Below are 26,192 nucleotides of genomic sequence, written 5' to 3'. Positions count from 1 at the left end.
TTTATTATTGTCTTAGCATGAACCTTGCCCTATGTATGCTTTGCAAAGTTACCTGACATCTGCTTCTGTGGACCTCTGGACTTCTCTGATGCTGAATACCCTTAATTGTCCAAGCCACATCTGATAGAGAACAAGGACTTTGGGTTACTTCCCCAAACTTCACCTTCTTTCAGCAGAAAGCAGCTTGGAGATGTCATTGCCCATTTTTCCATAGAAATGGAATGTAGAAATTGACAGTGGGAGAATATAACAGTTGTCTACTTTATGCTTTGAATATATATAACCCTTGCTGCTCTGCCACTACAACTTACTTTTAAATGGATGTTTCTTTCTTTTCTTCTCTCCCTGCTCTCCCTAATCTCTCCCCCTCCCTAATTTCAGGGGAAACAGGATTACCTCCCTTCCCCATTTTAGTCAGATTTATGTATCCTTGAGTATACACCCATCATAGGAACAAAGTAATCGAGACATTGGGTATGGTACCAGAAGATCTCAGAAATGACTATGTCCCAAATTAACAAGTGAATTACAACTCCAACAGAGAACATGTGCAATGTAGCCTTGAATCCCCTCTTAAAATCCCCCTGTTCCTACTGACTGGCAGAATCACAGCCTCCAGGACAGGAGTCTTCTGTGTTTCTCCTTGGCTAGCAAAGCAGTAAACCTTCTTTTTCATTTTTCTAAAAAAAAATTACTCATAAATTTATCCCAAATAAGAATTGCATCTCTCAGAACTTAATGTCCAGATAGACAACCCCATCATGTTCTCAAAGTTTCTCAAAGACGATTTTGGCTCAAGATTATTATCTCTTCTGAGAGTGACAATATCAATCAGCGTTTCTCAGCCTTAGCATCTCAGCAGTTAGCATCTAGGGCTGGATAATTCTTTGTTGTTTGGACCATTCTACGAATGTTTAGCAGCATCCTTGGCCTCTGCCCACTGGATGTCAGTAGCACTCTCCTCCCAATTTTGACAACCACAGATGTCTCCAGATACTGCCAGATGTCTCCTGGAGGTACAAAATTGCCCTGGTTGAGAGTCACTGGTATAGATGCAACATGGTGTGTCACACTCCAGGGCACCACAGAAGTGCAGCTTGGGAACTAAAGCTGGAGAAACCCAGGTCAGTCTATAGTGTCTGCCCTGTGTACAGTGTGCGCTGGGAAGGCATAGACCTTGGATTGCAAACTACTAGATACAAGTCTGCCTCTGTAGATTTGGAATAAGGGTCTCCACTTCTCTGCTCAATTTATTTATTTGAAAATGAGGAATGGTGTTGTTTATGCCACACAACACTGCTGTAGTGAGAACAAAGTGAGGTTTTATATATACAGGAATACCTATACACAAACACATACTTCTTCCATATAAGGATACAATATGCATGGATTTAATAATGATTCATAGATAAGTGTACTTAATTTGCCAGTATAATTAAAATGGCAGTATAGAAAAAAATATATCTTCTAATTTGTAATGTAATGTGTAATCCCTCCTGTGGTTTGTGATATTGTTCTCTGCTAGAAGGCTTAATAGGGGATGTCTAACTATAAAAAATAAAAAAAGAAAAAGAGTGCCTTTTTAGCAATTAAAGTCATAACTAAATTAGAATACAAAGAGTAAGATTTTTATATTTGATTGTTAATTTTGCATTTAGTAATCTCTCCAGGCTGCACAAGAACTTAAATGTCTTGTCGAGAGATAGTGGATTTTCATTCTCCTGGGATGTCATTATAATGAACCTGGTAAATAATTCAGGAACATATTAGAGGCCAATGGATGGGCAGCACCTGGTGCCATATTGTTCATGCCTAAGCACACAGAATCTAAGATGGCATTCTACACCTGTCACTATTATTCTGGCTTAAACACGGGTCCTATGCTCAGTGACTATAGAAATAATAGTTGTTAATATTTTTATCCCATTTTCCTCCACAATCAAAGAATATGGTGCTATGCGGTTTCAAAAACACAAAGCAGAAGTGGCATCCTCTGAATTGCTTCAGTCAAATTTCAAATCTATTTTCTCTATTAAGGGATAGGTTGCTTTAAAAATTAGTAGAAAAGATTGCTTTTCTACTGAAAGATTTATTTTCTAGTAGAAAAGTTTGCTTTTCTACTGGTCTTAATTTGAGCCTTTTGGCCTTTCTGCCTTTGCTGTTCAAGGTTGAGCTTCTTTTTAGATCACACTATTTATATTGAAGGCATCTTCTGAGAAAAATGATACCATCCTCGGCCACTCATTTAGAAGGAATTTCTACTTCTAAGTTCTTCTTCCTATTATTACCTGAGTAGCCAACCTAAACTCTGTCAGTATATATTTTTAAAAACAAGCAAACAAACTGGGCATGGTAGCATATACCTATAATCCCGTGGCTCAGGAGGCCAAGGCAGGAGGATTGCAGGTTCAAGGCCAGCCTCAGCAATTTAGCAAGGCCCTAAGCAACTTGGTGAAACTCTGTCTTAAAATAAAAAATAAAAAGGGCTGGGGATGTGACCCAATAGTGCTTAACTACTAGATTCAATTCCTGGCACCAATGAACAAACAAACAACAAACAAACAAACAAAAACAAGCAAACAAGACCTCTCAAAAACCCCCATTCACTGGACATAGAATGTTCTTCCACACTCTGAGAGAACAAGAGGTAGAGTGACAGATCATGTATGGAGACAGCATGGGCACCAAGCCCAGTACCACCGAGGATCAGACGGAGATTAAACCAGAAGTTACATGGGAAAATCTTAGAAGAGCAGGAGGTTTCCTAGGAGGGAAGGAAAAACAATGTGTCTTACACATCTAATGTAAAGTTTTTACAGTAATGGGCCATGAAAGGAATCTGAAGACAGACTACAGAACTTTTTACCTAGAAATTGCTAGATGTGCTTTATCTTTGTTTTTAAAGTATTATTTATAATAATGGTTTAAAATTATACAAAAGTACTTTATATCTTTAACCTTTGTAATATATAAGTACATAATTATACAGTAAAATATAATTGCATATGATAAAATAAAAAATATTTTAAAAATTTGTGTTTGTGCTTGTTAACACAGTTGCTTTCCTTTCTTCAAGGCCCTGCGTGAATGTATTTGGAACAGTGACCGCCCTCTGGTGGTGAGCCAGAATCATCACTTTTTGTGACCTAACGGTTACCAAGATGCCCACTCTTGGCACACATAGTACACTCTAGCAGCAGGGGACCCATTGAAGGATGTCTGATGTTGGAGTATGTCTGATGAAGGAGCCTAATGAAGTAAGCCTTTGCTTCCATCCGAATTTGTTATTTATTCCGGATTTCAGCCAGAAGCCAGCTCCAAAATGGGCTTCTGAAGAAAAGAGTGGAGTTGCTTTTGTGTTTCAAAGGTCTGCCTCCCTTACCAGTGGATGACTAAGACTGTGAATAAGTACACACCAAGAGGGCATGTGGTGACATGGAGCCTGAAATAAACTGCTCTGAATTTTGTGACAGTTTTCCTGGCCAGGAGCTGGATCAGAGACCCCTTCATGATCTCTGCAGGACAACAATTGTAAGTGAGCAGTCAAGGGGCATCAGGGGTGCTCACATTATTGTTGTTGTTGGCAGTGAGGTGGGGGAGGAAGGAGAGAGGAGAAATGCCGAGGCAAGAACATGTATTTCCCAGTGTTGGTGCTGATCTGCAGAAGATCCTTCATTCTTAACAGCTTCTCTTTCCTCTCTCTTCAGACCTCTTCCCAGCATAGCAGTAAGACGGTCACTTCATTGTCTCCTGCCCTCTTGGGTGTTATTTGGACTTTTCTCAGCGGTGGACTACTTTTGATACTCTTCTTCCTTGCCTTCACAATTCGCTGCAGGAAGAACAGGTAAGCAGCCCCAGGCCTAGTTCTTCATCGCCTATGGCCCAAACTGTGAAACCTAGAGTGCTAACATCATTTTGGCACCACAAGCATCCAGCCAGTATCAGCAAAGCTTGTCTCCCACTGTGTGAGTCACATGAGAAGTTCCCTCTGAAATACTACTGTACCTGGTAGTACAATTCCCTCTGGAGCAGAGAAAGCTCCGCCCAGTATTGTACCAATTACTACAGTGAGTATCCAAAGAAGAGAACGAAAAATCTCTCTCCATATAAGAGGGATAGTCCTTCAAAGAAAATGAGATACTTGTATGAAAAACAGAGACCCTTTAGATAAAATGTGTAAAACAGTATAAAGTGTATAGAGTTCACAATGGAATCAATCTGGGTTAAGGTTTTCACAGAACAGTGGAGTTTTACCGCCTGGCTGTTCTGCTAGACAGTTTTGGTGGGCTGGGACATCACTGGTGCATCAGGGTAAGCATCTCTGGTTTCAAGCCTGGCAAAAGAAGCAATTGGAGACTTGTCTGAAGGAACACACAGACTCTTGCCTTTACTGCTCTTTATTCCTTCCTTTGGGGCCCACCCCATCTCTCCCACCTCAACACTTATACCCTCCTCTGGCCCCACTGTTCCAGTCTGCTTCTGAAGCCCAGCTTCAGCCCTCTCTCTCTGCCCAGCTGACTTCTGGTTGGAGCCTATAATCAGAATTCAACCCCTCCCCAGAGTCCAAACTCATCCAGTCCCACTCGAGTCTCACACCTGGTAGTGATCAAGTATATTGTACTCCATTGCCTATGATAGATTTGGCACTTAGATGAGGATCTGTCGGTTGTATTTGTTTAGCAAGCATTTGGGGATGCCATTTGCCATTTTAGGCACCACAGACAGGGAATTGCTAAGCAACATTGACCTGATTGGCTGGGTCAGCCTCAGCATGTGACATGTGGCACTCAAACTGGAATACACCTCCAAGCTTCCCCAGCCACTTTTCATTCTGTTTCTCAGACACACTAAGCTTACTTCCATCTCAAGGTCTTTGTGCTTTCTGTCCCTTTATTGTTCCCTGTGTCTGACAGTCTTCTCCAGATCTTTCTGTGGCCCATGCCTCCTCATCTTATAGGTCTTGGCTCTAGTGTCACTTCTTCAGAGAAAACTTCTCTGACCATCTGTTGTCAGCTTTTTCGCTTCTGTGACTGAAATATCTGACCAGAACAATTTTAGGGGAGAAAAGTTTATTAGAGGGCTCACAGTTTCAGAGACCTGAGTCCATAGAAGGCCGGCTCCATTCCTTGGGGCTTGAGGTGGGGCAGAACATCATCTGGAAAGAGTGGGGCAGAACCTCGTGGCAGAAGAGTGTGTCAGAGGGAACCAGCTCACATGATGATCAGAAAGCAGAGAGAGACTCCACTCACCAGATACCAATATATACCCCAAATCTACACCCCCAATGCTCCACCTCCTCCAGCCACACCCCACCAGCCTTCAGTTACCACTCATTTAATTCCATCAGGTGATTAATTTGCTGTCTGGGTGAAGGCTCTGGTAACCCAATCATTTCTTCTCTGAACCTTCTTGCATTATCTCACACATGAGCTTTTGGGGGATACCTCACATCCAAACCATAACACCATCTTATCTAAAGGAGCCTCTCTACCCAATGGCCATCCAGCCCATCTCATTCCACATACCATCACCATGTTTTATTTTATGTAACTATCTGATATTACTGTGTTGATTGAATTGTCTGTTTTGTCCGTATCCCTCTACAAAATGTAAAGCCTGTGAATACACGGACCTTATCTGTCATGCTCACCACTTTTCCTCCAGCAATTAGAACAGATTCTGGAACATAATAGGTACTAAGTAAACAGTGTTCAGTAATCTTGAGAATAAGGATATTTAAATCCTAATATTGAGTGATACCAAGAAAGTGACTAGGAAAATCATTCATTTCAAGGTTAGAACAACAGAGTAACAGTCTCTTGAACTACAGCACATTTCATTAATGAAATTTAAACCTGATTGACAAATAAGAAAAAGATATCATCATTCCACATATCATTTTTCTTCCAGCAAACCAGTAGTTTAAAGCACTCAGGGGCAAGCTCTCTCACAGTTAAAGAGGAAGACCTACACTGAGAATACCATATCAGTGCCTTCCTGTTGTACAAGTAATAGGTGGCTTAATGACCTCAGAAACTGAGTCTTTGCTGCACATAAAGTTGAATGTATAGATGAATAAGCAGAAGAGACATTTGCCTTATATTTAAAAACTGCAACTGAATGTTGAAGAAAGCACGTATCAGAGCATATTTTTAATTTTAAGGACAATATTATCTATTGGCAATAAATGCTCTAGGACCTATACTTGAGATTGAAGGCTATAGAAGATAGGGGAGATCGAAGGCAGGGGTTGTAGCTCAGTGGTAGAGTACTTGCCTAGCACGTGTGAGGCATTGGGATTGATCCTCAGCACCACATAAATAAATAAAAAAAGATATTGTGACCATCTACATCTAAAAAACATATTTTTTAAAAAAATGAAAATCAGCTGTCATTCTGGCTGTAAATGGTTGTGGATATTTACTGAGTGCTAATATTTTAATTGGAACATTTATTATTTTACTAATACTCACTAGAAAGTTAAATGTGTTTCAAGCATTAGAGCCCCATCATATTTTTTTTCTAACCCATTATTTTTATACACAGTTTTGCAGAATGCAAGGCTTGTCAAGCATTTGTATATCCTGTTAAAGCAGAAAGCAGCTATAAATAGCATTAACATAAAAATATCTATATTTCTTTCTTTTTATTAAAATTTTGCTGCCTGTTGTCTTTGCAGTGGAAGCATGATTTGGCATAAAGAATAAAATAATAGGAGTCACTGTGAATAAGAATACATTTTGTAATTAAGTAACTTACAAGGTCAGACAGGAAATATAAAATAACTCATTTTCAAAAGTACTTTTCTGAGCTATAAAATTTGTTCAAAGGTGCAGCATCACAATTCAATATTCAATGTCATTTAAGTTCTGTGATCTCTAAATTTGTGTGTGTGTATGTATGTGTGTATGTGTGTGTGTACGTGTGTATATACGTGTGTACTTTCTTAGGCATGCATATGCTAGAGGAAAAAAACCCCTTTTGACAAAATAAAATAATACAATAATATTTAAGTTCAGTTGCAGATCCTGCATTTTTGATAAAAATTTAAAAATGTAATCTACAACAGAAAATCAGTAAAAATATAAGAAACCTGAACAATCCTATCAATCAACTTGACCTAATTGGCATTTATGCAAGCCTTCACCCAACAATAGCAGACTATAAATTTCTTTTCAAGTACACATGGAACATTTACCAAGATAGAGCATATTCTGGGCCATAGAAAATGTTTCACTAAATTTAAAAGGATTCAAGTCCTATGAAGTATGTTCTCTGAATACAGTGGAATTAAATTAAAAAGCAATAACAGAAGAATCTCTGGAAATTTTTAAAATATTCAGGAGCTAAGTAGAACACTTAAAAAAAAAAAACTCATGGTCAAAGAAAAAACCAAAAAGGAAATTAGGAAGTATTTTGGACTGAATGAAAATGAAAAAGCAACATATCAAAATTTGTTGGGTGACTTTCAAAGGGGTACCATAGGGAAGATTTATAGCACTAAACTTTGAAGTTTAGAAAGAAGAAAGGCCTCATGTCAATGACCTTACCTTCCATCATAGAAAAAGAAAAAAAAAATTAGAGCAAATAAGTCCTAAACTAAATAGAAGAAAGGAAATGATAAAGATTAGTAGAAATTGATGAAATGGAATACAACATTAAAAACAAAATCAGTGAAACCAAAAGCTGAATGTTTGTGAAGACCAATAACATCAACCACCTCTAGCCAAACTAAGCAGGGAAAGAAACAGAGGGAAGGAGGAGAGAGGGAGATATAATTACCCAAATAAGGAATGAGAGAAGTGACATCACTATAGATTCTACAGATATTAGAAGGGTTATAAGGTAATATTATGAACAACAATCTCTTTGAGTGGAGATTTAGCACTGGATTTACTTATTAATGGGATGTCACTTCTGGTAGTAGGTTACAAAAGATTGTGGCTTCCACCTTGGATCTCTCTCACACCTCCACTCGCTCATCGCCATATGATAAGCTCCCTGTGGAGAGGGCCGCATGACAAGGAACTTAAGTTTCCAGGCTGTAGCCTGTGAGTACCTGGGATTGCCAATATCCATATCAGTGAACTTGGAAATAGAGCTTCTAAAACCTGCTAACAGCAATGTGAATAAGTGTGGAGCAGATTCTCCCCTAGTCAAGCCTTAAGAGAACTTCAGCCATGGCTGCCATTATGACTGCATTCTGTGTGAGACCCTAAGCCAGAGGCACACAGCAAACACTTGTGCCTGTAAAAATAATCATATGGAATTAAATTAAAAAGCAATAACAGAAAAATCTCTTGAAATAATTCAGGAGCTAAACTCCTACCCTTCTAAAAAAAATGAAAATGAGGAAGAACTTCCTACTTCCTACCTCATTCTGTAAGGATAGCAATATGCTGATATTAAAATCTAACAGTGACATTAAAAGAAGAATGAGGAGGGGGAAAAAAACTCACAGGTAATATTCCTTGTGAACGAAGAGTCAAAATTCTAACAAATTAAATATAGCTAAATATTAAAAAGATAATGCATTATGACCAAATGAAGTTTTATTCCAGGAATCCAAATTTTGTCTACCACCCAAATATTGATCAATATAATTTTACCATATTTACCACCTAAAAAAGAAAACTATATAGTTGTCTCAATACATGCAGAAAAAGCATTTGACAAATTTCAGCATCAATTCTGATAAGATCTCAACAAATTAGGAATAGGAGAGAGTTTCTTAAACCTGATAAAGTACATCTATGGAAAAATCTCCAACTATCATCATTTTTAATAGTAAAATATGACTACTTTTCTGTTATGATCAGAAAGACAAGATGTTCACTTTCAATGTTGCTATTAAACATTTTATTTCTTTTTATTACTTTAGAAGAGTAAGGCCCCTATTTTTATAAAGGAAGAACCAAAATATCTTTATCCTCAGGTGACCTGATTATCTACATAAAAAAAAAATCCAGTGGATTTAATTGCAGTGGCACTTGCCTGTAATCCCAGCGGTTTGGGAGGCTGACGCAGGAGGCTTGCAAGTTTAAAGCTAGCTTTAGCAACTTAGCAAGGCCCTAGGTAACTTAGAGAGATCCTCTCTCAAAATAATAAATTAAAAGGGCTGGAGATATGGCTCACTTGTGCCAGGGTTCAATCCCTGGTGCTCATACACACAAAATCCAATGGAATCTACTTACAACAAAACAAAACCAAACAAACAAACAACAAAAAACAACTGTTACAATGAACAATGACTTTAGCAAAGTTGTGTGATACTAGATCAACATACAAAACTCAACTGTAATCCTATATACTAGGAACAGACCATTGAAAAATAAAATTAAAGGCAATGCATTTATAATAGCATCTAAAATATGAAATATTTAGGGACAAATCTAAGAACTTTAGAACATTGATGAGAGAATTAAAGGAAACCTAAGTGAATGGAGATAATGTGTCCATGGGTTGGAAGCCTCCATACTGTTAAAACATCACTTCTCTCCTAATTGATGTGTGGACTCAACCCAATCACAGTCCCATCCCCTCTTTGTCCAAATTGACAAACTGATTCCCAAATTCACATGAATTTATGAGGGACCTAGAATGTTAAAACACTTTTAAAAAAGAATAAAGTCTCAGGACTAGGACCACTTGATTGCAAGACTTACGCAAAATTAGAGTAATGAAGCAGTTTGGTGTTGGACAAAGGTAGACTTATACATTAACAAAAAAGAATAGACTACAGAAATAAACTCACGTATATATCAACTGATTTTCAGCCAAAGTGCAAAGGCAATCAATGCAAAAATGAAAATCTTCAACAAATTATGTTGGAACAATTGAATTTTCATATGCACAAATGAACTTTGATCTACACTGTGCATTATGTTCAGAAATTAATTCAAAATGGATCATAGATCTAACTATGAATCTTAAAACTGTAAAACTTATAAAGGTAAATATAGAAGGCAGATTTTGTGACCCTAGAATAATCAAAGATTTCTTAGCTACAGCACCAAAAGTATGATCCATAAAATAAAACATTAATAAATTAGACAATAAATATAAAAATCATGTTTTCAAAAGAATCTTAAGAGAATGAAAAGAAAGCCACAGACTGAAATAAAGTATTTGCAAATCATGTATCTGATAAAATACTGATATCCACAATAGTGTTAGCATATACTTCTGGTAAGAATGTAAGATGGTGCAACCACTTTGGAAAGCAGTCTGAGAGTCTTTTAAAATCAACGAACATCTACCATAAAGAAATGAACTATGTAGGTTGTAGCTCAGTGGCAAAGCACTTGCCTAGCACTTGTAAGGCACTGGGTTCATCCTCAGCAGCACCACATGAAAATAATAAATAATTAAAATAAAAAATTAAAGAATTTAAAAAACATGAAGGTATATCTGTACAAAGACTTGAACTCCAATGTTTACAGTTCATATTTGCTATAACTAAAAACTGGAAATAGCACAAATATTTATCAACAGTTTAATGGATAAACAAATTGCTGTATATTGCTGAGAATGAATTATTAAATACTGGAATAACATGGATGAATTTCAAAATAATTCTGAGTGAAAGAAGCAAGGCAAAAAAAAGATTAATGTACTATGTAATTCCAAGTACATAAAGTTCTAGAAAATTAAACTATTAAATTAAACTAAATTAATATGCAGTGAGAGAAAGCAGATCAACAGTTGCCTGCAGGTAGGTGAAGTTGGCAAAGAGATTGGAAGGAGAAATTTCAAAGAGTCATGTGTAAACTTTTCAAGGTAATAAATAGATTCATGACTTGATTAATCACAAGTATATACATTTCTTAAAACTTATTAGATCATGCATTTTAAATATGTATAATTTGTTGTATATTAGATATATTTCAATAAAGCTACTAAAATGTGTTAAAAATGTTCTTATTTTTTGGGAAAGTTTTCAAGGGAAAAAATGTATACAACATCAGGTATCCTGAAACCAATCTAGTAACTTTGCTAGATATTAACAGTTGATATGAGAGAGTGTTTTCTTTTCCCTAGATTCTTCACGCAGGTGAATTAGGACCATAATGACTTAACTGTCATCCTTTTTTGTTAGGGGGGCATGTGTACTGGGGTTGAACATGGGGGCTTTACCACTGAGCTACATTCCTAGATATTTTTATTTTTATTTTGAGGCAGGGTCTTGCTAAATTGCCTAGGGCCTTTCTGAATTGCTAAGGCTGGACTCCAACTCATGATCCTCCTGATGCTGGGATTACAGGACTTCACCACCATGCCCAGCTTAGGTCATCCTAACTGTGCAGATATTTCAGGAACAATGGGAAGCTCTCCTGGTGCCTCCTCTGAAATGCACAGAGTAAGGGCAATCTAAGTCCTACATTAAGCTAAACTTGTTCAGTAAGGTCTTTTATTCTGAAACCTTATTTCACTATCACTTGTGATAATGATTGTTGATGGTCGTTGTTCCTGACATATTGTTACATCTCAGAATTAGAGATAGAATTTTCAAATTCCTTAAATCTGGGATATTACTGTCTGGGAAATTAAGAAGTCTGGTAAACAAAGAGTTGTGTAGGATATAAACTTTAGTTTTGCAAACTAACCTGTAACTGTCATGGTGTTAGCAAAAGACACAAGATCTCTGGGTCAGAGACAAAGTACTTCATTTCTCATGACAGAAGCAGTATTCAGAGCTTCATGTTGGGTTTGTGCTGGTTCTCAGGTCCCCAAGTGTCAGGAGGACAATAGAGGATCCATGATGTATGCCAGCACACACAGTGGACTGCCATTCAAGGAGAGGAGCCCTGAGCCTGAAGGATTTACTACTTTGTAATGAGTTATAACAAGCCTGCTTTTTTGTCTGCTGGAGATGTTATCTGATCCCTCAAGTTTGTGCCCTGCAAGCACAATCCTGAAAAAGTAGCCTAGCCTGTGGGCATACCAACTAGACTTTGCAGAGCTTCTCAGGGCTCATGATAGGTTTGCCTCAATACTGGGAGCTCTGCACATAGGCATCTGCTACCTCTGTCTGCACCCTGGCTGGAGGTGATAGACAAAGAACCAGATGCTGGTGAATGGCTAAAATGTGTCCAACCCTGCAGTCTCCTTGTCTACTACAACCTCTTCCTCAGGATCCTCTCACAGGCCTTTTATTGCATCAGGCAGAGATGAGTTTCACACTCTCGTGTACCCTGCTGTGTTTTCCTTCTCTGCCTTCGGAAAATCCAACATACTGCATGAGTCATGGTTCTCAAGCACGTTATTATTGTACCCTTTTCAAATCTCTCTGGCTTCCTAGGTTTTGCATAATTGCCCTTTATTATCAAAATTCTCAAGATCTCCTCGCTTTTCAAAAGAGTTAGATTCATCTTTATTCTTTCCATTCCTGAAAGCCTTATATTATTATTTGAGTGAGATTTATCTATCAATTTCAATAGTAAATATTTACTGAGCTCAATTCCTATGTGCTCAGGATCCTGTTTAAAATGTTATTTAGAGCTTTCTGGGAGTTTTAAATGCATCCCCTGGTAGAAAAACATCAAAATGCATTTGGATTTTTAAAAAAATAGCTTTTTAAAAAAGAGTGCTTTGCTGCAGGGATAGGAGCTGTGCTCTTTTCATGTTGTTTCAGATCTGTTGTCTTTATGATTTTAGTAATTGGAGCTGAAAGAAATGTGACTGGGAAGAAAGGAAAGCAGTACTGATGTTGCTTGGCTAAGAGAAAATGTGTACGCTATTGTGCCCTACAAGGATTTCTGGGATCTTCTCTATTATCCCTGGTTTGATGGTTATTGACCAAGATGGAGGAAGAGGAACTACACAGTTCTAGAATAAATACCAGGCATATAGCTCAATTTGGGAACAGTGTTGCAGGGTCAAGGCCTTGATGAGATAGAGTAGCCAGAAGCAACTTCTGCAAGGCTTTCTCCAAAATGGTAGCTAGGGTCATACAAGAGAAAAAAAAATGTACTTATCAATTCCAGAGAATTGGGCAGGGATCTAAGAATAGGTGGTATATCATGAGGTCAGAAGCCATTGGTATGCAGGAATGGTGCAAGGAAAGAGGTGCAAAGCAGAAGTGGGGTGGAAAGATGTAGTACTGCGAGCAGGAAGGAGGTCTTTCTTAGGTACTGGTTGTAGGGTGGAATGTGAGTGAGTTGGCAGAAGTGAATGAGGCAGAGTCAGTGTTAATGTGTATGAGTAGTTTCAACATAGGGCTCTGATGCTGTTTGTTCATCCTGCAGACAGAGCTAGATGAATATCAGCTCTAGATGAATTGTCCACACCCTCTGTTACCTACCTAACATCATAGATAGACACAATGATCTTTACCCCATCACAGCTGATTGCACTTACTGAATTTAGAGGAGGGGGCTCTTATCTTCCTCACCAGATAATGAGCACCTTGAATTTATTCATCTTTGTGTCTCTGTTGTGCCTGGATTTCACTCTGTTTCCTGAATGAACAAATTAACTGACCTAGAATATAATAGAGTATGATGATAAAGGTAGATCTTAGAAGATAGATGTTTTTATTCTTTAACTTGTTTAATATAGTATCATTCTACATGAAATCATGCCATAGTTAAGTAGTTGATTTCCACTGTTTTCTTTCTCCTGGTGGTTTCTACTTCCAGGAGCCCAACATATGACATCTAGAATCTCAGATTATCAGTCCTCTTGGTTGTGACCCCTTATTTCAACTATCTTTTAATCTTGTCACACCATTGGAACCTGTCTTCTCTTGATAAAAAACCACAGAGGTCTGTACTTTAAGATGGCCTTCTCATAATCTGGTTCTTATGAGTGTACCTGTTGTTTCCACAAATATTTATTGAATTGGTCAACAGTGTACCAGATACTGTTCTAGGTGCTAGGCTTATATTGAAGAACAAAATAGGAAAAAAAATCACTTCACTTCCCTCATAGACCTTGCTTTCCTAAAGCGTGAGCAGTCAATAAATAAAATATATGGGATGTTAGTGATCAAGACAGAAAAGAAAAATAAAATGGGGAATGTGAAGAGGAATATCAGGGTAGTACCTAGATGTTTGACCAGGGAAGGCCTCACTGAGAAGGTAACATTTGAGAATAGACCTGAAAAATATAATAAATAGATCATTACATAAGGGCCATTCCAGGCAGAGGGAACATAAAATGCAAAGACTCTGAAGTAGGAACATACCTAGTGTTCAAAGAAATACAAGGAAGCCAGTGTGGCTGGTGCAGATTAAGTGAGGCAGAGGATAGAAGGTGACATCAGAAAAATAAAGGTGGCCAGATCACAGGGCTCTCATAGGTCAATGTAAGGATTTTGGCTTTTACCCTAAGCGTTATGGGAAGCCATTATAGGGTCTGGAGCTAAGGACTGACATAACTTGACTTCCATTGAACAGGAAATCTAGGTGCTACTTTGTGAATTGAACTTTAACATCTTTATTTAACCTTAAATAAAGTCATCTCCTTGAGGTACTTGAATGTCTATAAGTGGAACCCAAGAAACCCTGGAAATGTTTGCAGGAGTCATCTTTGGTTCCCTACTGCTCATGTCTAATGGGTGAGCACCAGCTCTACCCCTTCCTAGGCTAAGGTTCCCTAGCAGAGGAGAGTGCACATGGACTCTTTCTGTGCTCTGTATTTTCTATAGGGATGCCATCAGGTTGGCAGCACACAGTAGGGGCTACCTCAAAGAGCAGCATCCTAATTTACCTAAGGAGATTCAGAAAGATTTAAGATTTATGATTATGCTGCCAGGAGTGGTGGCACATGCCAGTAATCCCAGCAGCTTGGGAGTCTGGTTCTGGAAGTAAATGCTGACAATGGCACTTCTTGTATACACTTGGAGAGAACAAGAGCCACAGAGTAAAAACTGGAGCCAGAAAAATAAAGGGACTATCAGGTAATACTGAGTAAAGATTGGAAAGGAAGAAACAACCTTATTATTTGCAGATAATATTATTGAATGTATAGAGAATTCAAATGTGTGTTCATATAAATTATTAGAACTAATAAGTGACAAAGAATTTAGGGAAGGTGACAGAGACAGGGGCATTATAGATTTTTGTTTGTTTGTTTATTATGGGTACCAGGGATTGAACTCAAGGGCACTCAAACACTGAGCCACATACCCAGCTCTATTTTGTACTTTATATAGAGACAAGGTCTCACTGCCTTGCTTAGTGCTCGCATTTTGGTAAGGCTGGCTTTGAACTTGAGATCCTCCTGTCCTAGCCTCCCAAGCTGCTGGGATTACTGGCATGTGCCACCACGCCTGGCAGCATAATCATAAATCTTAAATCTTCCTGAATTTCCACATGAAAACATATAGAGAAGGTACAGAGAAAACAAAAAACTTTGTAAGAAACAAAACAAAATCCACTTATAAGAAAACTAGATGACAGAATATTCCCGTGAACTTCAAAATAAAACCATCTGAGAACAGACCACCAATAGCCACAAGAGCTGTTATTCTTGTCTATGTAGGAGAAATAGGGGAGGGGCAGAGAGAACCCAAAACAGTAAAAGCCTGGGGGGGGGTGTGCACTTTGACATCCAGATCAGTTAGAAGACTCAATATTGTAAAGACAAATTTTCTTCCTAGATTGATATAAGAAGTTTTTAATGCAATCACAACAGAATCACATTTTTTTCTTTTTTGGTGAAAATCAAAAAGCTGATTCTCAAATTTATATGGAAATTCAAAAGGCAAAAAATAGCCCGGAAAAAGGGACAAAGTGAAAGGATTTCCTTTTCTGGATATCAAGATTTATTATAAAACTAGCAATGAAGACATGTTAAGTATGCTGTTGGGGTAAAGAGAGAAAAATAGTCTGCTAGAACAGAATAGGAAGCACCCATAAGAAGTTGAGTGTAAAACACACTTTTCAATAGGTGGTGCAGAGTCAGCTGGCCATCCACCTGGGGGAAAATGCAACTTGAGTGCTGCCTTAACAGAATCCCTTCCAGGCGAAATGTAAAGCTTCAGGGAAACAATATAAGGGAATATCTTCACAAACTTGAGACAGAAAGACATGTCCAAAAAAACAGAGTATTTTTCATGACAGAAAAGATTGTTATTTTGCTCTTCATTAAAATTGAGTACTTCTGTTTGTTAAAGCACTCCTAAGACAGGAAAAAGGCAAGTCGTGGATTGGGAATGTATTCACAAAGGATGTATCATCAAAGGATTTTTATCCAGAATAAACACTACTATAAATCAATAAGAAAAACTCAGAGAACCAAGTTTTTTTTTTTTTAAATGGACAAAAGATATAGCACTTCACAAAAAAATACATCCAGATAGCCAATAAAGGGCTCGATTTCATCAGTCATAAGAGAAATGCAAACTAAAGCTACACTGAGATGAATATCTACAATCAAAAAAGAAAAAACAGACATAACCAAGTGTTGAGAAGAATGGGGAGCAATGGGAAATTCTTATGCATTGATGTGGAAGTACAGTCACACACCATTTAATGACAGGGATGCTGTTCTAAGAAATGTATGGTGAGGTAATTTCATCATTGTGTGAACATCTTGGAGTAAACCCAAATGGTATTGTCTACTATAAATCTAAGCTATATGGTACCATCATTATATATGCAGTAAACATTGTAAAAACAAATTATATATAAATAGTGTATATAGTGCTTAACTACAAGATGTAATCACTTTGGGAAACTGTTTAGTTGTATCTATTAAACTTGTTAATACTCTAGGTCCCAGAAATTCCAGCAAAATTGCATACATATGTTCACCAAAATTCATGTACTGGAATATTCTTAGCAGCAGTGTTTGTAATAATCCTATTTGAGTCCCTTTTGTGCTTCTATAACAATACCTGATGCTGGGTGATGCATAAAGAAAAGAGGCTTATTTGGCTCACAGTTCTAGTAACTGTAAAGGCCAAATAGCATGGTGCTAGTACCTGGTGAAGGTCCCCTGGCTGCATCACAACATGGCAGAGAAACCAAAGTGGAAGTGGATGCATACAAAAGAGACCAAATATGTGAGGTGGCCTTGCTTTACAACAACTTACTCATGGCAACTAAGCTAGCCCCACGAGACTGAACTCATTCACATGAGATGGACATTAATCCTTTCCTGTGGTGGTACTTGCATGACCCAAAACACCTCTGAAGATCCCCACCACCTCTCAACACTTTTATTTTGGGGACCACATGTCAGCATGAGTTTGGGTGGGGACAGATCGTATTCAAACCACAGCAAAACCCAACTGGATGCTACTCAAATGCCCATCACCAACTTAATGTCTAAATAGCTCATAATACACTCGATGATTAGGTACTGCTCAACAATGAGAATGAACTAATAAACAGTCTATAACTATATGGCACATTACGTATGACTCATAAAAATAATGTTGAGCAAAAGTCAGACACAATAATTATATCCAATATGATTCTATTTACATGAAACACAAAAATAGGCTAGCCTAATTTAAGATGTCAGAAGACAAGATAGTACTTGTCCTAAGGTCAGGAAGGAAGGGAAAAAGAAGGAATAGTGACCAAAAGAATACAAGAGAAAACCTACTTGAGTATAGGTTATATTTCGTGACTTACATGCTGCTTGCACAGATGTGTTTGTTTATTAAAAGGCAGTGAATTTTATATTTATGTATTTTTTATATATAGTTTTCTTCAATAAAAGTTTAAAAAGTTATCTTTGGGTTTCATGACAAGAAAAAAAGAAAACATCCAAAAGGATAAACACATTTTATTAGTAAATTCAGACTTTTAAAAGTAACTATTTTCTGAAAAAACTTCTTACTCACAACTGTGTATTGTGGATATTGAATGATATAATGAGTAGTTTCACTATAAATACAGAAGTGAATTTTATAGGACCTGTTCATGAAACCTTTGATAATAATAAAAAATAAGAACTCATATTTATTAAAACACAATTAAATGACACCAAAAGCACAGGAGCAAGAGAAAAGTAGATTCATTCAGCATCATCAAAATGAAAAACTTCTCTGCTTCAGAAGTGAAACACCATCAAGAAACTGAAAAGAAGGCTGGAGGTATAGCTTAGCAGTAGAGCACTTGCCTAGCATGTACAAGGTCTAGGTCTGATCTCCAGCACTGCAAAAAATAAATAGAATATTCTCACTTTTTTAAAAAGTGAAAAGAACCTACAGAATGAAAAAAAGTTTTAAATCATTTATCTGATAAGGGACTTGTGTCTAGATATATCAATAATGTTTATAGTTCAATAATAAAAAAAACAATGTTTCAACAGGCAAAGAATCTGAATAGGTATATCTCCAAGAAAGATATGCACATAGCCAATAGGCACATCATTACCCACGAGGGAAATGCAGATCATTATGAGATAGAATTTTGAGATATTTATAATGTTCCCTTTTGACATGGGTTATAGTCACATAGATGTTTTCTTTTTAATAATTCATTGAGGTATTTGTAGTGAGATACCACTTTATACCCACTAGGATGCCTGTAATAGAAAAAACAAACCAAAAACATGTTTTTGTGAGGATGTGGAGAAATAAGGATACTCATATAGTGCTAGTGGGGATGGAAAATGGTGCTGCTGTTGTGGAAATACTTTGGCATTTCCCCAAAATGTTAAACACATGGTTACCATATAACCCAGCAATTCAGTTCCTAGGTATGAACCCAAGAAGATGAAAACATGTCTACATAAAAACTCATAAATTAATGTACATAGCATTATTCTTAATAGCCCCAAAGTGGAGAAAAACAAATGTCCATCAACTGATGAGTAGATAAATGAAATGACACAAACTACTCAATTAAGTAGGATTCAACCATAAAAATGAGTTACTGATTCATGCTACAACATGGATGAAACTTAAAAACATGTTATGTGAAAAAAGTCATGAAAGACCACATATTGTATAATTCCATTTATATGAAATACCTAGAATAGACATTTATAGAGACAGAAAGTAGACTAGTAGGTGTGTGTAACTGCAGAATTGCAAATTAAAATAAAAATATAATGAGATACATACTAACAAAGTAACAATAAAGTAGGTAGAGATGTGAAGCTAATAAACTCATCTCCTCTTGGTAAGAATATAAATTGGTACATACATTTGGAAAAATAATTTAACAAATCTGAAACTAGGAATCCATTTACTTTCAGTTTACACGTAAATTATATCCAACAGAACTATGTTTAAAATATGTATAAAATATTCATGATAGTGTTATTTGTAATTTTCAAATGTCCATCAGTAGTAGAAGGAATAAATAAGCTGTGGTATAATCCTGTGTGAAATACTATATAGAAGTAAAAGTGAACATGCTACAGTGATACCCAGCAACATGAATGAATCTCACAATATCAGGTTAAAAGAGCTAATCACAAAGCAGCATGGGCTTTAGGGTTCCCTTTTATTTAAAAAGTTCAGGCATAATTAAATTATAGTCAATAAAGTATTTTATAGTCAGTGTAGTATTTTACCTTTAGGGAAAAGGGTAAGGGTAATAATTATGAGGTAGAATTTTGAGATATTTGTAATGTTCTCTTTTGACATGGGTTATAGTCACATAGATGTTTTCTTTTTAATAATTCATTGAGATATTTGTAATTTGTGTGTTTTTTAAAAAAATAACTTTCATTGGAATATTTTCTCTGATGTGTGGAAGCTAATCCAAAATAAAGGGGGATAAAAAATAATTTATTTATTTATTTATAAAAGAATAGAAGAAGGATCAGTGGAGTAGACAATGGGGAATGAAGGGAAGTGGGGAGGGATGGATAGGGAAAGACAGTGGAATGAATCTCACCTAACTTTTCTATGTACATCTATGAACATACCACAGTGAATCTCACCATCATGTACATCCACAAGACACTAACTTAAAAAAAAATTGTAATAGAAAAATTGGTGGGCTGGGATTGTGGCTCAGCGGTAGAATGCTCGCCTAGCACGCGCGAGGCCCTGGGTTCGATCCTCAGCACCACATAAAAATAAAATAAAGATATCATGTCCATTTACAACTAAAAAATAAAATATTAAAAAAAATAAAAATTGGTAAATTAGAAGGAAGGGAACAGTGGGAGAGAAGAGGAGAAGGGAAGGGGACATACTAGGGACTGAATTAAAACAAATTATATTCCATGCTTTTATAATTATGTCAAAATTAATTCTATTGTCATGTATAACTAGAAAGAACCAATAAAAAATACCTTTCTTAGCTTAATATTATCTTTTTAAAAGCAAACTATCAGGGAGCTATAATTGTAGGGGTCATAAATAGGAGGTGGGAATGTCTTCAGGACAAAGAGTCAACTTCCAAACACCTTCTTTACATAATTCTAAATGTTATAGACAGAAAGTATTTCCCCAAAATTCATATATTGAATGACTTTTTTCACATAACCCCCAGTATGACTGTATTTTAAGATAGGGTATTTTGGATTCAATGATGTCATTAGGTGAGCCCCTAATCTAATAGACTGGTACCTTAGAAGAAGAAGAAGAAAACCAGAGTTCCCTCCCTGTGCATGCACAGAGAAGAGACCTTGGAGGACCCAGTAAGAAGAGAGGCCTCCCTAGAAGCCAACCATGACGATACCTTGATCTTGGACTTCTAGCTCCCAAACTGCAAGAAAATAAATTTCTATTGTTTAAGCCACACAGCCTATGGTATTTCGTTATGGCAGCCTGAGAAAATTAATATACCAAATATTTGTATTCACCACAATATCCTCTGTTCCTTTGATCAGATTGCTGTGTTAGGATTTATTCCTTAATTTCCTGTTCCCTTTGCTTTCATAAATATATCTGAGCATCCAAATTTTGCTCAAGATTGGACAGTAATCTGACATTAATCAATGCCCAATCCTTCTCTATGCTTTTTTCCCCTCACCATCTTGCTAAAGATCTTGATCTTGTTTTTTTCTTTTCTTGTTTTCCATTATTTCCTTTTGACCAGATAGTGAATGTTTTTTCAGGCATTTTGAATGTCGCCATTGTCAGTGGTGAAAGGTGAAAGATTCTCTCTCTCTCTCCCTCTCTCTGTCTCTCTGTCTCTCTCTCTCTCTCTGCATGTATGTGTGCATTGGCGTGTGCTGGGAGGGGGTGGTGATCACGATGCTAATCTATGCATGGTGACCTTTGTTTCTGTTCGACTGAACAGATGTAGGAATTAATCATTGTCACTCCTGGATGATGCGGCTGCAGCTGTCCCCCGCTGCCTTTCTGCCCCTGATAGATTTATTAGTGTGTTTTGTTTGTTGGAAAACATGGCTCAGCACAAAAGAACTGGCAAATTAGAAAAGCTTATCTGTAAGTATAGTTTTCTCAAAACATGAATTCTTTTCTACAAATCTGAGCCTTATCTACTTTGAACATTAAAAAAAAAATAGAAAGAAAACAGAAGAAAGGAAAGAGAAATGGCAAACAAATTGGTAATATTGTTTCTGTAACATCTGAACGATTATTTCCAATCCTGAGAATTTTCACATTGGATTAGTGTCATGGCCATCCAGCCTAGGACTGCAAAGAACAAACCGCCTTCATGTCCTCCTTTATGCAGCTGGCCTTTTAACTCCCAACTACCCCTTAGTCCCTCCCCAGACCTGGGCATACATACCTTGGCTCAGGGCACAAAAAAAATCAGTAGTCTGGGTTTACTCAGTAAATTCATTTTATAGCAAGCCCATTATAAACTTCAGACTGTAACTACCACTTTCTGCACCCCGAGCATACCCTCTCCATAGATATCTGTTGAAATCCAGCCCATGGTGACAGTGACACTGGCCTGGATGGCAATCAAAGCAGCTACAACCCTTTGGATGTTAGGATTCAGCCCTGAAACGCAAAAGCTTCCTGGGCCTCGTCTCTTACAAAATTAGGTCAACATGCCCAAGGCAGAGGCTAAAGAGAAGCAGCCAGTGCCTGTTCCAAGTCTGTTCACACTCTTTTCTAGTGACCCAGTGCCTGCCCACAACCCTAGACCTTGGCATAGATACCCATGCCAGCTTGGGCCTTTCTGGCACCATCTCTCACTGACTGGGAGCTCTGAGAATTTTCTGTCTTCCCTGGCCCTGATTGATAGACTCATTCATAGTTTTCCCTTTTGTTGGCTCTTTCTGTATTTCTCTTCCTCACAGTGTCTCTTGGTCCTAGACATCATTGCGTATTCCACCACTGCTTGTTTCTACTTTCAGGTTCTCAGTGTCTGGCTTATGGGCCTTGCCAGATTCCTGAATCTAAACTCTTCTGGACTAAATTCTTAGCCACCATTTGAGTCTCAATTCTGACCATTTTTCTATCTTTGATAGTGATACCAAGCACCTTCATGGGAGAAGGCAGGTAAATCCTCTGATTTACCTTCATGGTTAGGCCCATCTCCCCAAAAAGAAAAACAACCTCTTACGAATAGCAACTCCTTTTGGCAAATAATCTATTATGGAACCATTTCCTTAAAACTGTATTTCATTGCCTGTACCATCTCTTGGAAGATAATAATCACCCTTAAATTACTATGTATTTTGCAGGTTGGTACTTTATTTTTCATATCCTAAATTTGCATGTCTAAATGTTATCTTCTCTTTCAAATCTTCTAGGATTTCATTTTGCCATACTTGAGATTTTTGTGTTAGTTGGATGTTTGTTGCTGTGACAAAATATCTAAGAAAAACAATGTACAAGGAGAAAGATCTATTTCGGCTCACAGTTTCAGTCCATAGTTGACTGTTTCTGAGCCTTCAGTGAGCATCATGGTGGAAGAGTGTTGGCAGAGCAGAGCTGCTCATCTCAAGGTAGCCAGGATGGAGGGGGGGCGGAGAGAGAGAGAGAGAGAGAGAGAGAGAGAGAGACCTGGAACAAAATATGCCCTTCCATAGCACTCCCCAGTAGCCTATTTCCTCCAACTTCCCCGGCCACCCTACAGTTCCCACCACCTTCTAATAATCAGTTCAACAGTGGATTAATCTGTTAATGAGACTCAGAGTCTTATGACATTCAGTCAGTTCCCAAAACTCCCACCTCTGAACATTGCTGCACTGGAAACCAAACCTTCATCACATGAGCCTTTGGGTGGGATTCAGATCCACACTATCACAATCTCTTTGTAATATAATAGGTTTCGATCACAATGTCATTGGTCTTCTCCTTCCCAGGTTGCAGAATGGTCTGTTCCCATTTAATAGAGACCCTATTATTCTAGTTTTCTTTCTCTGGAATTTATTTCCCTCATATCTAAAGGTGACTGAAACCAGATATTTCATTCTACCACACTATGGAATTAATTTTATGCTGAGTTTTCGGCTCTTAGAGTAAAAGGGAGGAGGTGGCCTAATTTTGCATGAAATATACAACAAGAATAGTAAAATAGAAATGTTATTGACAATGGAGAATCTTGCTCAAATATCCATAAATAAGAATGTCTCGGACACAGAAGATGACCACAGGAATAGAGATTCTATTTTTCCTTTTGAGATATTTTTCATATACTGTCAAAGTCACTTTTTTTAAGGTCTGCAATTCAGTGGTTTTTTAATATGATTCCAGGGTTGAGTAGCCATCATCACTAATTCCAGAACATTTTCATCACCCCAAAAAGAAACTCTGTACCTTTTAGCAGTCTCTCCTCATTCCTCCCTTCTCCCAGCCTCTGGCAACCATTAATCTGTCTCTGTTTGCCTATTCTGAACATTCCATATAAATAAAACCATGCAAAATGAGACCCTTTGTGTCTGGCTTCTTTCACTTAGCATCATTTTAGTGTGTTTGCTAGGTGCATCCATGTTGTAGCATTAAACAGAACTTCACTTCTTTTCATGTCTGAATAATATACCATTGTATGAATGCTACACAATTTGTTTATCCAGTCATCACTTAATGGATATTTGGTTGTTTCCACCTTTTTGCTATCCTGAATAATATGTTGCTTTGAACATTCATGTCCGAGGTTTTATGTGTAAGTTTTTACTTATCTTGGATGTAAACTTACAAGTAGAATTGCTGGGTTACATGGTGACTGTGTTTAAGGTATGTTTAGGACTCTTTTTCAAAGTAGCTGCAGCATTTTACAGTCCAGCCAACAATGTATGAGGGTTCTAATTTCTCTTCATTGGAGCTCTTAAAAACCCTGATGCCCAGGTTTCACCAAGAACAGTTAAATCAAGACATCTAAGTGTAGGATACAAGCAGCAGTTTAAAAAAAAAAAAAAAACAACTCTCCAAGTTCTATTGTTTGAGAGTCATTGATATATACTAGAGTGACCAAGCTGATGATATCTATATAGTAATATTAGAGATTTGGAATCTTAGAAATTGTGTCAGGCATTCAAAAGTGGGAAAGTTAGCCTACATGAAAATTATAAAATGCTTAGTCAGATTAAGAAGTAGAGGTGAACTTTTTAATAAGAATTTGTAAAATTTGTAATGGAATGAACTTTCTTAAACAGGAAGTTTCGAACCCCCTAAAGCTATAGAAAATGTCCTGGCTGTGGCTCTTGCCTAGTGACTAAGAGTCACTTTTATGAGGTAATCATGACTGATTCAACTGATGTAAGTGATCAAGACACAAGTAAATACATAAACCCAGAAAATGTAATTCAATTATTCAATTCTCATTAAGAAAGCTGAAAACATATGATCCTTTGCTAGGAGAAAATTGAAAGGCAGGTGTTCATAAGAGATGGAAACTATTTTAAGAGACTTCATTGGAGGCATAGGGAAAAAGTAACTGATTATTTTAAAAATACAGAAATATAAAAACATGGCAGTCATAGTAGTTATTGTTTGAGGGAAAGCGACATCTCAAAAAATGTAAAAAGCTCTCCAGAGAGAAGCAGAAAGTATGGTAGGTTAGTTACAAAATAGGAAAAAGAAGATAAAAAGACTTTGAAAAACACTTTCTCTCTCTTTTTTTCTAATGATAACTGGGCCCAATACCTTTACTTTATTTGTTTATTTTTATATGGTGCTGAGGATTGAACCCAGTACTTCACACATGCTAGGCAATCGCTCCACCACTGAGCTACAACCCCAGCCCCTGGAGAAGCATTTTGAAGACAGTACAAAACATAAAGGGATTTCTTAAAATCTACAAGGAGGAAGACACTAGATGACACTGGATCTTCTGTTCTCACAGTGTAGCTCTGGGAGTGCTCAGGTACAAAAAGTGGAATAAACTAATTATGTGACTCTGAATTTGTTGAGAAAGACAACAGAGTGATTACCAAACTCAAATTGCCTCCTGAGCATAGATTGGTAGTAGTTGATCAAATAGCTTTCTGTGTTTTGCATATTTCCAGTCAGGTAGACAGATAAAGACAGATGGAAACTGTTGGTGTTTCTTCTGAGACTTGAGAAGACTTCCAGAAGAAATTCTTCTCTTGTTTGTGCCTCTCTCTGAAGCTGCTGCCCCAATTCTCCCCATCTTATTGTCAATCTCTTAAAGGAATAGATTTCACTAATCACCCTCACTTTCTAATCTCCAATTCACTCTCAACCAATTCTTCTTACTCTACTGAAAGATTACTGGATCTGACTCCTTGCCAAGGTCCTTAAACCAACAGATTTCTTTTATATTCCATTCTTTTTAGCCATCAAAACACATTGACATTGTTAACCATATCATCTATTCTTTCTTTCTGAAGCCTTTTCTTTTCTTAATTTCTGCCATAGTGAATGTGCTGATTTTACCATTCTTCTTACTAGCTATTTTAATTGGCTCTAGAATCCTATCTACCTATTTGCATTTTTTTAAATTTTGTTTTTGGTGGTGCTGGGGTTCTGGAGATCAAACCCAGGACCTCACATAAGCCACACACTCTACCACTGGGCCACAACGCCAGCCCTACCCATTTAATTTGATATTGTTTTTTCTCACTTATCACCTGACAAAGTCCCATCCATTATTTAAAATAAACTCCTATCTCTTTTTTTAAAATATATTTTTTAGCTGTAGATGGACACAATACCTTTATTTTGTTTTATTCTCATGTGGTGCCAGGGATTGAGCCCAGTGCCTCACGCATGCTAGGCAAGCACTCTACCATTAAGCCACAACCCCAGCCCTAAACTCCTATCTCTTAAAATGAGGTTGCTGGCCAGCACCAGCAGTATCACTTGAGAACTTATTAGAAGTGCAGTTTCTCAGGACTACCCTAGACCCTGATTAATCCAAACCTCTGTGGGATTAGGACCATCA

At 37.3% G+C, this 26,192-nt stretch overlaps 1 protein-coding gene across 3 annotated transcripts in view; it reads left to right on the top strand.

The window, feature by feature from the left end:
- Nucleotides 1-26,192, top strand: part of Gpr156 (G protein-coupled receptor 156) — a 98,585-nt gene that overhangs the window by 25,285 nt on the left and 47,108 nt on the right. For all 3 annotated transcript variants that reach the window (XM_058583473.1, XM_058583474.1, XM_046457953.2), the window contains 2 exons: nt 3,077-3,531; nt 3,708-3,844. In XM_058583473.1, the coding sequence (XP_058439456.1) occupies nt 3,436-3,531; nt 3,708-3,844 (233 nt within the window). In that variant the 5' untranslated portion in view covers nt 3,077-3,435. The remainder of the gene's footprint in view (nt 1-3,076; nt 3,532-3,707; nt 3,845-26,192) is intronic.

This window comes from Marmota monax, unplaced genomic scaffold (genome assembly GCF_021218885.2).
Source record: "Marmota monax isolate L192 unplaced genomic scaffold, Marmota_monax_Labrador192_F-V1.1 WCK01_AAM20220418_F8-fsc00052, whole genome shotgun sequence".
In the NCBI taxonomy this organism is placed as follows: Eukaryota; Metazoa; Chordata; class Mammalia; order Rodentia; family Sciuridae; genus Marmota; species Marmota monax.
This window is presented reverse-complemented; position numbering and strand designations above follow the sequence as displayed.